Source organism: Pempheris klunzingeri, chromosome 12 (genome assembly GCF_042242105.1).
Source record: "Pempheris klunzingeri isolate RE-2024b chromosome 12, fPemKlu1.hap1, whole genome shotgun sequence".
NCBI classification, from domain to species: Eukaryota; Metazoa; Chordata; class Actinopteri; order Acropomatiformes; family Pempheridae; genus Pempheris; species Pempheris klunzingeri.
Genome location: NC_092023.1, coordinates 20960381 through 20974887, shown reverse-complemented (window position 1 = coordinate 20974887; position 14507 = coordinate 20960381). Strand labels below are relative to the sequence as shown.

Genomic DNA, 14507 nt, shown 5'->3' with positions numbered 1-14507 from the left:
ATACCTGGTTAGCACCACTGCCTATTCAGCATAAGCACTTCGTAACTTTTAAATTGTGTGTGTGTGGGTGTGTGTGGGTGTGTGTGGGTGGGTGTGGGTGTGGGTGTGTGTGGGGCAGTAGTACTGTATCTTCTCAATCAACAATTCCTTCACCAAATGTTAAAATGAATGTTTCTGTAGCTGCTGTGTGTTGTTGGCACATTAATCTTTCAGTGGACTAATTCACCACTAACTGTTTTCTATCGGCTTTCTTCTCTTGTCTGTCTCCTCCTGTCACCCTTAACGGCAGAAACAAAGCATTTCGTACCCTGCAGGAAGCCCTGAAGTGTAACTACGAGCACTGGCAGATCTGGGAGAACTTCATTGTTGTTAGCACCGACATTGGGGACTTTGCTGAAGCCATCAAGGCCTACCATCGCCTGATGGACCTCAGGGAAAACTACAGGGACATCGAGGTAAAGAAATGCAGTTAATGACATCTTAGGTGACATCATACCTCACATTTTGACAGTAGGTAGCGCAAGTCATTGAGGTGATCCCTGGAGTGTGGAGTGCCACACAGAAGGGTTGAGATCTGTACCGTAGTGACAGACAGGTGGCCCCCGTGGCTCACCTGACTCACCCATGAGGCGGCTCAGGTTCGTATCTGGCCTGTGGCCCTTTGCTGCATGTCACCCCTCTCTCTAAAATATCTGTATAATATGATCTGTCTCTAAAATATAACATTATATCTGCAGTGAAACACTGTAATTTCTGTGTTTCCTGTAGAGCTCATCTCAGCCTGCAGCGTCCTGCTGCACATTCAGATCAGAGTGTGAGAATGTGAGAAATGTGAAATATTCAGCAGCAGGGATGCAGGCTGGATGCTGGATTAGTTCTGATGCTATTTATCTGTCATTAGCAGCTTTACAAAAGAGGGTGGAAAACAGTGGTTGTAGTAAAGCGTTAAGGCACTGCTGTCACCGCTGGAGACTTACACGTTTTAGCAGCTGTACGCCCACCAATGCACTCTGAGTAGAAAATGTAACAATAAATAAAGAATAAACAAACCAAAAGAGCCAGCGGTAAATTGTCAGGATTATTGATTCTAGTTTTGTCCAATTAACTTTAAAGATGCATTTGCAGAAGATTTTGCATCATATTTTTGGTTGTCTTTGCCTTGTTTTAGGCAACGTTTCATTCAGCATGTCCATATACAGTGGGGCAAAAAAGTATTTAGTCAGCCACCAATTGTGCAAGTTCTCCCACTTAAAAAGATGAGAGAGGCCTGTAAATTTCATCATAGGTACACTTCAACTATGAGAGACAGAATGGGGAGAAAGAATCCAGGAAATCACATTGTAGGATTTTTAATGAATTAATTGGTAAATTCCTCGGTAAAATAAGTATTTGGTCACCTACAAACAAGCAAGATTTCTGGCTCTCACAGACCTGTAACTTCTTCTTTAAGAGGCTCCTCTGTTCTCCACTTGTTACCTGTATTAATGGCACCTGTTTGAACTCGTTATCAGTATAAAAGACACCTGTCCACAACCTCAAACAGTCACACTCCAAACTTCACTATGGCCAAGACCAAAGAGCTGTCAAAGGACACCAGAAAGAAAATTGTAGACCTGCACCAGGCTGGGAAGACTGAATCTGCAATAGGTAAGCAGCTTGGTGTGAAGAAATCAACTATGGGAGCAATTATTAGAAAATGGAAGACGTACAAGACCACTGATAATCTCCCTCGATCTGGGGCTCCACGCAAGATCTCACCCCATGGGGTCAAAATGATCACAAGAACGGTGAGCAAAAATCCCAGAACCACACGGGGGGACCTAGTGAATGACCTGCAGAGAGCTGGGACCAAAGTAACAAAGGCTACCATCAGTAACACACTACGCCGCCAGGGACTCAAATCCTGCAGTGCCAGACGTGTCCCCCTGCTTAAGCCAGTACATGTCCAGGCCCGTCTGAAGTTTGCTTGAGAGCATTTGGATGATCCAGAAGAGGATTGGGAGAATGTCATATGGTCAGATGAAACCAAAATAGTGGTAAAAACTCAACTTGTAGTGTTTGGAGGAGAAAGAATGCTGAGTTGCATCCAAAGAACACCATACCTACTGTGAAGCATGGGGGTAGAAACATCATGCTTTGGGGCTGTTTTTCTGCAAAGTGACCAGGACGACTGATCCGTGTAAAGGAAAGAATGAATGGGGCCATGTATTGTGAGATTTTGAGTGAAAACCTCCTTCCATCAGCAAAGGCATTGAAGATGAAACGTGGCTGGGTCTTTCAGCATGACAATGATCCCAAACACACCGCCCGGGTAACGAAGGAGTGGCTTCGTAAGAAGCATTTCAAGGTCCTGGAGTGGCCTAGCCAGTCTCCAGATCTCAACCCCATAGAAAATCTTTGGAGGGAGTTGAAAGTCCGTGTTGCCCAGCGACAGCCCCAAAACATCACTGCTCTAGAGGAGATCTGCATGGAGGAATGGGCCAAAATACCAGGAACAGTGTGTGAAAACCTTGTGAAGACTTACAGAAAATGTTTGACCACTGACATTGCCAACAAAGGGTATATAACAAAGTATTGAGATGAACTTTTGTTATTGACCAAATACTTATTTTCCACTATAATTTGCAAATAAATTCTTTAAAAATCAGACAATGTGATTTTCTGGATTTTTTTTTTCTCATTTTGTCTCTCATAGTTGAAGTGTACCTATGATGAAATTTACAGGCCTCTCTCATCTTTTTAAGTGGGAGAACTTGCACAATTGGTGGCTGACTAAATACTTTTTTGCCCCACTGTAAGGGTGGTCATTTGGTGATTAATGGCATCCCCTAGGCTGCAAGATGTCAAAGCACACGAGTTGAAATGGTGAGCAGCCACCTCCATGCTCCAATAAGATCACTTAGTAAATGTACTGAAGTGTGTTTATGGTTTGTTTGCTCTGGTCTGAATCAGGGACCAGTTTGTTACAATACTGCATATTGCCTTGAGTCTGGTCTATGTTCACAGGCAGTATTTACAAACTGAGCATAGTTTGTGATGCGTGAGGAAACTGCTCTCTAATTGGTCAGAATTTTCGTGCGGGATAACTTCTGGATGTGAACAAAGAGTAAAAGAGGAGCTGCTATTCTGTTCAAGAAGTAGATTCATGTGTCACTTTCCAACATCTACACGGGATCAACGGTGTAGCTGCAGCTGGAAAGTAATGTATTGATGCACCGGAGTCACTTAAGGTGGACATGAAGACAGTTGAAGAGAGTGGAGAATTTACAGCACAGCTGGCTACAGTAGCTGGTTTGATCTCATTGATTCTTGTGGCTGGCTCAGATCGAGGTTGGATCATGTTCTTGACCCAAACAAATGGTACCACAGTTTGTTTGTAACTGCACAAAGATCCCCTCTTAAACATGGTCTCAGTCTGGATGTTTTAGTGCGATTGATGTGGTCACACTGGACCAAATGAGCCACAACAAAGAGGGTAAACGCTAAACAAGACTTTGGTGAAAACATTTAAATATCCTCTTACAGCAGAAATGAATATTCAATACAATTTGTTATCAATGTGAACCCCCAAGTACTTATAATCCTCAACAACGTCCACACTGACCCCCTGAATGAAAACAGGGGTCACTGGCACCTTGGTCCTTCTCAGATCCACAACCAGTTCCTTTGTCTTTGTCACATTGAGCTGTAGATGGTTCTGCTCACACCATGTGACAAAGTTGTCCACAACAGCCCTGTACTCGACCTCATCACCCTTGCTGATACATCCAACCACTGCTGAGTCATCAGAAAACTTCTGGAGATGACAGATCTCCGTGCAGTAGTTGAAGTCCATGGTGTAGAGGGTGAAGAGGAAAGGAGAGACAGTCCCCTGTGGGGCCCCGGTGTTGCTGACCACTCGGTCTGATACACAGCGTTTCAGGCGCACATACTGTGGACTGCCAGTCAGATAGTCCACAACCCAGGACACGAGGGCGGGGTCCACCTGCATCGCTGACATCTTCTCACCGAGTAGACCTGGGCTAATGGTGTTGAAAGCACTGGAGAAGTAAAAAAACATGACTCTCACAGTGCTCGCCGTCCTGTCCAGGTGAGTGTAGACGCGGTCAAGCAGGTAAATGATGGCATCCTCAACTCCAAGTTGGGAATGGTAGGCGAACTGTAGGGGGTCCAAAAACGATTTGACCACGGGCCGGAGCTGCTCCAAGATGAGTCTCTCCAGGGTCTTCATGACGTGGGAGGTCAGCGCCACAGGTCTGTAGTCCCCAGAGTCACCAGGGCGCGGCTTCTTCGGCACAGGAACTAGGCAGGACGTCTTCCACATCACCGGGACCCTCCGCAGACTCAAGCTCATGTTGAAGAACTCCACAGAGCTGGATGGCACAGGTTTTGAGCACCCTGGGGCTGACACCATCAGGGCCTGCAGCCTTGCCAGAGTGGAGTTTCCCCAGCTGTCTTCTAACATCTTCAGCTGTGATGGTCACTGAAGATGGGGGTGAGGGGGTGGGGATAGAGGTGAGAGAGTGGCCTTCCCTTGAAGATGAGAGGCTGCAAGGAGGGTGAGGGGGAGAGAGTGGAGTAGGTGTTGTTGGGGGCAGAACAATCAACGTGTTGGTGGTGATTTCTGTAGGGAGTGCAGGGGCCTGGGCATCAAATCTGTTGAAGAACAGATTAAGTTCATTGGCCCATTCCACACTGCCTTCAACTCCACTATTACCAGCTGACTTAAAACCAGTGATTGTTCTCATCCCTCTCCAGACCTCTGTTGTTGTTTTGCTGAAGCTTCCGCTCCAACTTCTTCCTATATTCCTCCTTAGCCTCTCTGATCTTGTACTTCAGGTGTCTCTGTGTGATTCTCATCTCCTCCTTGTTGCCAGCCCTGAAAGCCCTCTTCTTATCATTCAGGAGGGCCTTAATGTCCTTTGTTACCCACGGCTTGTTGTTAGGGTAACAGTGAACAGTCTCTACTGGAACAGTGGAATCTACACAGAAGTTGATATAGTCTGTGATGCACTCTGTGAGCCCGTTGATGTCTTCTCCATTTGGCTCACAGAGTGCCTGCCAGTCTGTGACTTCAAAACATCCCTGCAGTTTCACACACACCTCTTCCGACCATCTCCTCACTGTCTTTATGGTCACAGGCTGTCTTTTTACCAGAGGCAAATAAGTGGGACTGAGGTGTATGAGATTGTGGTCAGACCTGCCCAGAGGGGGGAGGGGAGAGGATCTGTATGCACCCTTTACATTAGCATACATTAAGTCCAGGATCCTCTCCTCTCTGGTGAAACAGTTCACGTACTGGGTCAAGTTGGGCAGTGCCTTTGACATGGTGACATGGTTGAAGTCACCCGAGATAGCAATGAATGCACTCGGGTGTAGAGTCTGTACCCGGGCTATGGCAGAGTGGATGACGTCACACGCCGAAGTCGGGTTGGCAGAAGGAGGAATGTAAACAGTCACCATGACAACATGTGAAAACTCCTGTGGCAGATAATATGGACGAAGACCAACAGCAAACAGTTCAATGTCCGGGCTGCAGAAGCGCTCCTTGATAGTAATATGAGCAGGACCTGTTGTTCACCAGAACAGCAAGCCCCCCGCCTTTCCGTTTACCGCTCCTGGTGCAATCCCTGTCGGCCCGAACAGTTTGGAAGCCACCAATGGAAACGCTGTTAGCTCCTCCATCTTGTTTACCAGCGATCTCACGTTGCCCATAGTAACGATGGGGAGACAGGGTTTATGTTTCTTTTCCTCCATACGCCTCCTTTGTCTCCTTCTGGTTTCTCTCCTCCGCTGGTTCTTCTTCCCTCTGCAACTTCGATGTGTTTTCCTCCACAATTCTTCTGGAATTTCTGAAGATCTCGTGGACAAGATGCCAGCAAGTTTAGAGCGATCAGCTGATCACTCGTGTAGACAAAACGGCTACCAACGGCCATATGTTTACTGCACCCGGCAGAGTTAAAGTACTACTTTCACAGCAAAAAGATGACAAGAGCTCTCTCCACCAGCATGTATTGGAGAGGGACCGTCTTAAAAACATATTACCAGCAAAAAAGTAAAACAAATATTTAAAAAAGATAGTTAAAAGTAAGAAAAAATAAGAAAACTAGCAGGAGCAATCGTAACAGGCAGCATATACTCCGCACATGCGCACTAGAACTATAACATAATAATAATATAATTAATGTCTATAACATAACAATCACAGCTTTCAATTAGGTCCAATAGTTGTTGACTATTGTCCAATAGTAGTTGAGTTTAGTAATACTGTAACATAAAGTATTATCACGAGTTCTATCTCTCAGCCGTTATAAGGGTTGGAGGAACAGTTTCCTTGTCATTACGTTTGCATATTTTGATGAAGTGAGACAGCGTAAGAGCTGCATCTCACCTGGGGCAGCAGCAGACTGTGCCACAACCTAGACACATTTTAAATGGTGGAATTTGCCTCAACTGTACAATTAGAATTCCATGTATTTATTCAATTCCTGTTGAAACCACATTGAAAAATTTTTCCATCCAGGTCAGGTTTTGTTTTTATTTCCAATTTGTTGCTGGGTGTAATTCTCCAAAGGTGCAGCACATTTCACCAGCGAGGCTCAACAACAACAAAGTGCTTTACATGAAACATAGTGACAAAGTGCAAAAGAAGCATAGTATGAAAGAACATTTAAATACGAGAAAGTGCAGAGCCAATGGAAAATAAGTCAAACTAAAACAGAATAAGACAGGTATCAAATTACAAGAATACAAGTTCTAGTACAATGCAACAACAAGACATTTTTGATTGAATGAAAGGCAGCAGCTGGGTTTGTTCCAGATCTGTGTTCCATAAAAAGTGAATGCTGCCTCTACAGGTTTAGTTTGGGGAGAGACACATTACTGTGTCATTTATGTCCATTCAGAAGTGTACCTTACTCTACCTTTGTCTGTTCAGATGTGTATTACCTAAACACATGCTCACCTTATGACATTTTTAAGATAAAACAGTCAACGTTGAACATCGACAGACTGAGGTAACTATTTTTAGATGTCTGCTGGGCCTCCCATTACAGCAGCACAGTTAAAGCACAGATGGTGTATTTTTATATCAAAATGTTGATATTTTCATCACTTCTTCTGTGTGTTGCAGCTTTAATTAGACATGCCACTGCCCCCCCGCTGTCCTCAGTGAAACAAACCTGTCAAAATATCACATGAAAGTCTCTTTACCTCAAATGACTGTTCCATTTTTACTCTTCTATTTTTACAAACATCCATCTCATTAACCCTAACCCCCACACCACTCCCGTCCAAATCCACATACAGCAGTAATGACTTTGTAATTAATGACGCACTCAATAAAATCAGGAAGTGAGGTTTTGGGTTAGATAAATATAAATAATCCAAATAAAGCAATTTGCAGTCAGCAGAAAATAAATGCAGTTACCAAATAAAACAAAACCGCCAATTAAGACTAAAATACATAAATACATAGATAATATAAAATAAAGTTCAATTAACACCCAGACTAAAAATGTAGGTCTTGAGTCTGCTTTTAAAAATATTAACATTCTCTGCTTCTGTTCTTTAGCCTGTTGTTTTTCGCCCCAGCAGAGCGTGTGAGAGGTGGAGCAGTAGTGGTGGAGAGACAGGGACCACCATGAATTCCTCTCTTATGAAATGTGTAGAGGGATGGTGACAGATGTGCTTTGACTGGCTGATAGATTTCAAAGGAGCTGAGGGTCACATGGCTCAGCTTTGTGCCTTGTGGGGTTAAATGAGATACACCGGAACCTTACAGTCACACAGGCGCTATACACAGACACCCTTTTCCATTCTTATGATCTAAAAGTAAACTTCATAGAAAATTCTGGCCTGTCATTTGTATTGTTCTCCTTTTTTCTCAATAGAGAGGTTATTACTTTTCCACTTAATTTCACACTCTAACTGGATCCAGCAGGAATCTGAATAAATCATCCATTCAGTTTTCATCCTAATATGCCACTTTCCACCACAGTGATGGACAGCATAGGGGGATACATTAAACAAAGTCCTTTATTTATGGATTTAATCTCACTCTCATCACAGGAAGTGTCACATCAAATGCACGGACGGCAGAGGCAGATATTACCTTCAATGCATGTGTTGGGCATTGTGCCCAGTACCTTTGGCCTCTCCTGCTTAGAAAATATAGGCACAGATGGGTCACTGAGGACACAACAGTCACACACCAAAAACGTCTGACAGGTTCATTAGTGCTGGTGGGAGGTGGAAAACATACAGACCGCTGATCCAAGGTGGAACTCAAGGCAGAGGGACAGTTCGGAGAGAGGGGAGACATTTAGTGCTAGCCTCTACGGCACAGGCCAGTGGTCAGGGGCTTACAGTGTAACCAGTGGATATCTGGAGAAGGAATTCTGGGACTTCCTCTTTTGTGTGCACGTCATTTTGTAATCCATATAAATGCAGATGCATTTTTAAAATGCTTATTACAAACTAAATTGTTGTCAGACGATAGCCGGTGGTTTCTGAGATTGCATTTCAGCCAAAGCTCTTTTGCTATCCTCACTGACTGGATGCAATCAAAGCCAACTCAACTACAAACCGACACCAGAACACCTCCAATACCAAAATCTTGTCCCTTTGCCCAGATTGTGCGTTCATAAGCAGATATCTGTTTCTAGAGATTCCCTATGGTCTGACTCTGTCATCAATGTAAAAACATTACTCTGGATTACTTGCTCCATCGTTTCCTGTGAACCCTTCGTGGTTAGGTAGGTGGTCTGAATCCAGTGTGTGGATGGCAGACTGTGGCGCTAACAAAGAAAACCACATTGTACTTCAAGTTAATATATTACATGGCTATTGCAGAAAAAATGGTATAAAATGGGGTTCATAAATTAGTTTATACATTTTACTCCAATCTAATACTATAAACCCAAATCTTGAAGCTGCATTGTGGGTTTTAAAGACCATCACAGGCAATATGACTTGAGTTTGTTAAAGCATTGGTGTAGTTGCTTCTGTGGTGAGTGATCTGATGATGTCATCAGTGTTTGGTGTCGTCAGTGTTGGAGACTGCACATCTTTTAAAGTCTTCTTAACAAAGTCTGTGTCAGAAGTTGACATGTGGAGTATGAAAGATGTTGGTGATTGCTTGACAGGGAGGGGACAAATGAAAGAAGGGATTGCAAGATCCAGTGATTTGGAGATTGACCCATAAAAGGGTCTAAAAGTCTGAATAATTGCCTCTGCTGCTGCAATTTTAACCTAGATACATTTTTGATTCACCAGACTTAATGGAAGTACAGAGCTAAAGTACTCCAATAATTAATAAAGTAGCAAATGTGTCAGGTTGTTGTATGTACAGACACAGTATAAAAACCCAACATGTTTTTTTTATTTACTAAGAGAGTTTCAAATCTGAATCTGTCACCTTGAACCACAGACAGATTTGTGTCCCACTGAGCAGCACCACAGCTGCAGTAGCAGCTAAAAGCCTTGGTCACGGGCACCTCGCTGATGATAGTAAGGTGGGAGCCAGCACTGCTCTTTCACTGTGCCCATCCACATTTATCCTACTGGTCTTGGGAAGTAGGGGGAAAGAAGAGAGAAAAGAGAGAAAGAAATGAGAGCCTTGGAGGCTACAATTACATTACTATACAGCTCATAACTATACTATAAGAGGAAACCAAACTAATTCACAGAATGAAAGGATCGCATGTGGCAGGGAATTCAAACCCAGGACATCACATACAGTGATTGTGAGACACAGATCTGATGTTGACATATGCATCATTTATTTTTCTCCACGGCAGATTCTACAGATCCTGGTAAGAGCAGTTGTTGGAAACCTGAGGGACAGCCAGGGTGCGGAGGCAGGAGCCCTCCGCTCCAAACTGAAGGAGCTCCTGGGGCGGGTCACTTCCCGCCACAGTAGTGACGCTGAGATATGGCGGCAGTACGCTCTGCTGTACGGTGATGGCCACAGCGCCAGCCCAGAAGACGACGAAAAGGTCAGTGCCAGGACCAGCAATCCTGCAGACGTGTTTGAATCAAAATGAAAACTAATTAAAAAAAGAGTATGAATGAAATAAGAGAACCACGAGGGTGTTCGCTTCTGTTGTCTAAAACACTGGTGGTGTTGCCACGTGGCTTTTTAGGCACTGCAGTTCTTGTCCAAGGCCCATCGCTGCGAGGTTCAGGCAGGCGGCTGGGAGAAAGAGCCTGGAGTCTTCAAGGAGGTGATCAAAAGAGCCATCAACATGGGTGGAGGTGAGGGCAGCATCCGCACAGAAACAGCAAGCCTTGATGGTGTTTTCTCCCAGGGAAACCTGTACAGGTGATCTTCTGACACCCGTCAGATGAGTCTCCCTTTCCCCATTTAGTTTTCTGTCCATTTTCAAATCAGCTAATCTAGTAATCGTTACAGCTCAAGTGGACAGTAGAGAGCCAGCAACTGAGAGCTCCGTACCACCTCTACTAGCTGTGAGCTAGCACTGTACAGAGTTGATCAGCATTGATCATAGTGATCTTCCATACCTGCTCCGTCACTCTCCAAATTCCCAAAATGTGCTGTTGGAATGTGTGTTCAAGCTAAAACAAGGTGTTCCGTTACTCTTTAACAGTCAAAAACTCAGCTGCAGTGCTTCATCAGGACTGCCTGCGTGTGGTTCGATCATATTTGACAGACAGTGAGCCACCGACTGTCGTCAGATTCTCATTCAAATTTTGCTTATTGATTGGTGCATGGAAACACCATCATGTTATTTCAACCCCCCACTGTTAGCCCAGGGGGAGCTAACGTGTGTTTTTGCACCTCCACTTTTTGATCAGACAACTTTGGTGTTTTTCAACAATTGAGCTAGTTTGGATCAAACTTAGTTCTATGTGGTTGTGATTAAGAGAATTACATTCCCATCCTTCACAAAGGATCTGCTCTCAGCATTGCTGTGACAACTCATCATCAGCTGCTGCTGAGGTGCTGAGCAGCGGGATGAAGCTCCAACCCCTCCAGCTGTTCACACATAGCAGCCAACGTCTCATTGTGAATGCAAAGCAGGACATGGCTGTATTGGACCGATGAATGTACACCAGTCTATATATATGAATGAATGAGCAATCCCATTTTGACGCAGTCTCCCAGTCCCTCAGGCTTTAGGTAGTGTCACCCTGGGTGCCTCTGCACTGTCAGCTGTTCCTCCAGCTGCTGTGATTGATGGGAGACCAAACCTCCCTGTGAAATGAAGGCAAACAGGCCCCTTGCCTTTCTAACCTTGGCTACATGACCTTCCACTAACCAATTAATCAGCCCAGGTTTCTCAGAGGGGCACTGGAGGTGGAAGGATGGAGGGATGAGCAGCAGGAGTGTGAGAAAAATAGGGAGAGAGTCCAGTTTAGATGTTAATCTGCACAATCCTCAGATGTTTTCATCAAGACAGACACAGTGCTGAATTAAACATCAGAGGAGCATTCAGGAGCTAGCATGAAAAGAATAGCAATGTAGGCGGGAGGTGATATGTTTGCTGCGTGGGTGTCAGATGGCCTTTTACCTCCATCCTCTTCCTCTCCTGCCGTGGGTTTGAGACGCTCATTTTTATTGAGCGCACATAAACACACACAGATCCCAAGGACTCGAGTTCTGCTGCATCTTGGTGACTTTCAGTCAGTCATCAAGTCAGCAAATAACTGTTAGTTAGAAGAAGGGTTTGAAGGTTTCAGGCCTGTGCAGCAGCCACAGTGGCTTCATTTACAGCTTCTGACGGCTGATTTCTGTCTTTACATTTTGATTATTTTTAGTTCTAGGGGATTAAATATGTCTGTGTTTGGTACTATTAATATTCATATTGAAATGAAACAATAGGCTCAGAGCCTGTTGGTGCATCATCTGACACACCTCATGAGGTGCGTCACATGACCTGGCCTCCACAATCACCCCACATTAACCCAGCTGAGATGGTTTGGGACGAGTTGGACCGCAGAGTGAAGGAAAAGCAGCCAACAAGTGCTCAGCACCTCTGGGAGCTCCCTCAAAGACTGTTGAAGAACCATTGCGGTGACGACCTCATGGAGCTGACGGAGAGAAGAATCTAAAATATAAAACTTTTTGTTTACTAGATAATTCCATATGTGTTCCTTCATAGGTCTGATGTCTTTGATATTAATTCATCTACAATGTAGAAAATAATGAAAATAGTGGCGTTTTTTTGTTGCTGATGTTTCTGAGGTTTTTCCCCTCTAGCAAGAATGAAAGCAAAGGATTTGTGAGTGGGAACATTGATTATTGGCACTTTTAGAAGGACTCCTAACAGGCTCCTTCTCAGAATAAAACTATTTATTATGTCGATACGCCACCATGGGCACTAAGGATACAGAGATGAGAATCTCTGCCACATACCACTCGGCTCCACTGAGGGTTTGGGTGGTTCATGCAGCCGATCACGTGACTACAGTAAAAGGAACAGGCAAAAGCCAGATAAAGCAGAGCAGGAAGTGCCTTCATAAATCACAACAGGTTGACCTTTGCAGGCATGGCTGAGGCCGAGACAGGAAGCAGCCAGGCTACTGTTAGCGATATGAGCGCTCAGCACTCTGGCCTCAGACCAGCTGCTGTCTTACAAAGCTGTCACCATCTACACAACATCAGTCAACAACACTTTCAATACGTCTTTTGTGTTTGGGGCTGATGGGCACACAGGACATTTTTCACTCTTCTGCTGTCCTCTAAACTGATCAACTGACCAAATGATGATTAAAGTATGTTAGAGGTGTGAAACCCACATACTTCCATCAACATAATCAACAGTTCACAACCCCGTGGGCGACAACACCGTTTTTATGTTCACTTCTTTTTCCAGTCTGAGCTTATTTCACTGAAGCTCTGTATTGTTTTGTTAGTCGATATAGTCGTATAAGTACACAGAGGCAGCACCAGATCCAACAGGCTGGATCCATTCTTTGAATCTCTCTCTGTTTCTCAGTGACCATTAGTTGCAGTAAAAACAAGAGTAATCCAACAGAAGCCCTTCAGATGCTCTCTTCCACCCGCCTCAGCCTCCGCAGCCTGGCCACCAAAGCCAAGGTACAGTCCCCCAACATACTCACAGAATTTGTGTTAAATTATTAGTCAGAAGTCCAGTCCACAGTGAATAGTTACTCTTCTCTCAGATGTCCCACTACATTACACTACATTTAAGTCACTGGAACATATCGTACAATAGTATAGCAGCACCAGCGTAAACTAATAGATAAGACACAAAGACACTTTTATGAATGGCTTACACCAGATAATATCCAGACCGTCCACTGTTAATGACGTCTCCTGTTAAATTACTGTGTTCCAGCAAATGCACACGGACTTGGCCACGGGTCAGCTCCACGGCGAGCTGCAGGACGGGGTCGCCGCTCTGGAGCAGCTCATCACAGAGCTGCAGGAGCTTAGCGGGAAGCTGCGCGACCAATCACAGTGACAGCGGTGGCTGCTGTGGCTCTGTCCACCCCTCAGTGGGACCAGACAGACGCAGTCAAGTTTACATGTGACGGCCGAGACAAGCAGTGAAGTTAGAAACGGATTACAAAGGATTCACCTTGTAGCCACAGTGTTTTTATACCTCTGTATGCACACCGGCATGTAAACGACTTTAAGGCATCAAATAGTAAAATATTTTGAATTTTGGATGCTTGCTTTTTATTTCTTATGTTGCAGAAGTAAAAAAAAAAAAGACTTGGATCATGAAATAACCTTCATTCCCCACAGGAAGATCTTTAGGAAGGTATTAAAACAGTGTTTCAGTGTCGCTGGACAGAAATTGTGGTGCCTTTCTTTCTTCAGTGATTGGCTGTATCCTGCTGAACCTGTGGATGTGACTCAAGCATCCGGCTCTCTGCAGGTCCACCTGCTGCCTCCAACTACATCACTGCTATATTGGGGTCATTTTTCTATTCACTCTAGGATGAAAGCCACTTTAGCCAATCCTTACTAGTATCCTTACTATTTTTTAATATAGTTATTATGGTACCTTACCACGAGTGGATACCACTTGTATATATTTTTTTATTGCTGATCATTTTGGAAAGAGACAGAGACAGAATATGAGTGGCCAACCTTTAGTTTTAGTTGGTTTCAGTCCAAAGTCAGTTAACAGACACTTGAAACCTTCTTGGGATGTGTAATCCGTTACACGGAACAATTTGTATGTTGTAAAAGTAACTTAACCCTGATCCACTGACAAAGAATAGTATCCCAGGGCAACTGGGTGCACTATGACATTGAACCAGAGGTGGCAGTGAAACCCTGCTTTCAACCACCACCATCGCTTTAATTGTGTGCTATATGTAGAATGTTTTCACAGCTTTACCTTCAAGTCATTCTTTCTCTTCACACTATTTAAAGCTATCAAACACCATTGGCAAAAACAACATTTTTACCTTGCAGATCAATAATGTAGAAAGGAATTCACCATTTTCCTTTATTGGAATCCCAACTAGGACACAGACATGAATGATTTTTCCCACTTGGCTACATT

At 44.2% G+C, this 14507-nt stretch overlaps 1 protein-coding gene across 1 annotated transcript in view; it reads left to right on the top strand.

The window, feature by feature from the left end:
* ttc27 (tetratricopeptide repeat domain 27) overlaps window positions 1-13657 on the top strand; it is a 78737-nt gene extending 65080 nt beyond the window's left edge. Inside the window, exons 16-20 of the mRNA XM_070840552.1 lie at window positions 290-455; window positions 9801-9998; window positions 10146-10257; window positions 12963-13063; window positions 13326-13657. Of these exons, the coding sequence (XP_070696653.1) occupies window positions 290-455; window positions 9801-9998; window positions 10146-10257; window positions 12963-13063; window positions 13326-13451 (703 nt within the window). The 3' untranslated portion in view covers window positions 13452-13657. The remainder of the gene's footprint in view (window positions 1-289; window positions 456-9800; window positions 9999-10145; window positions 10258-12962; window positions 13064-13325) is intronic.
* Window positions 13658-14507: the final 850 nt, after the last annotated feature.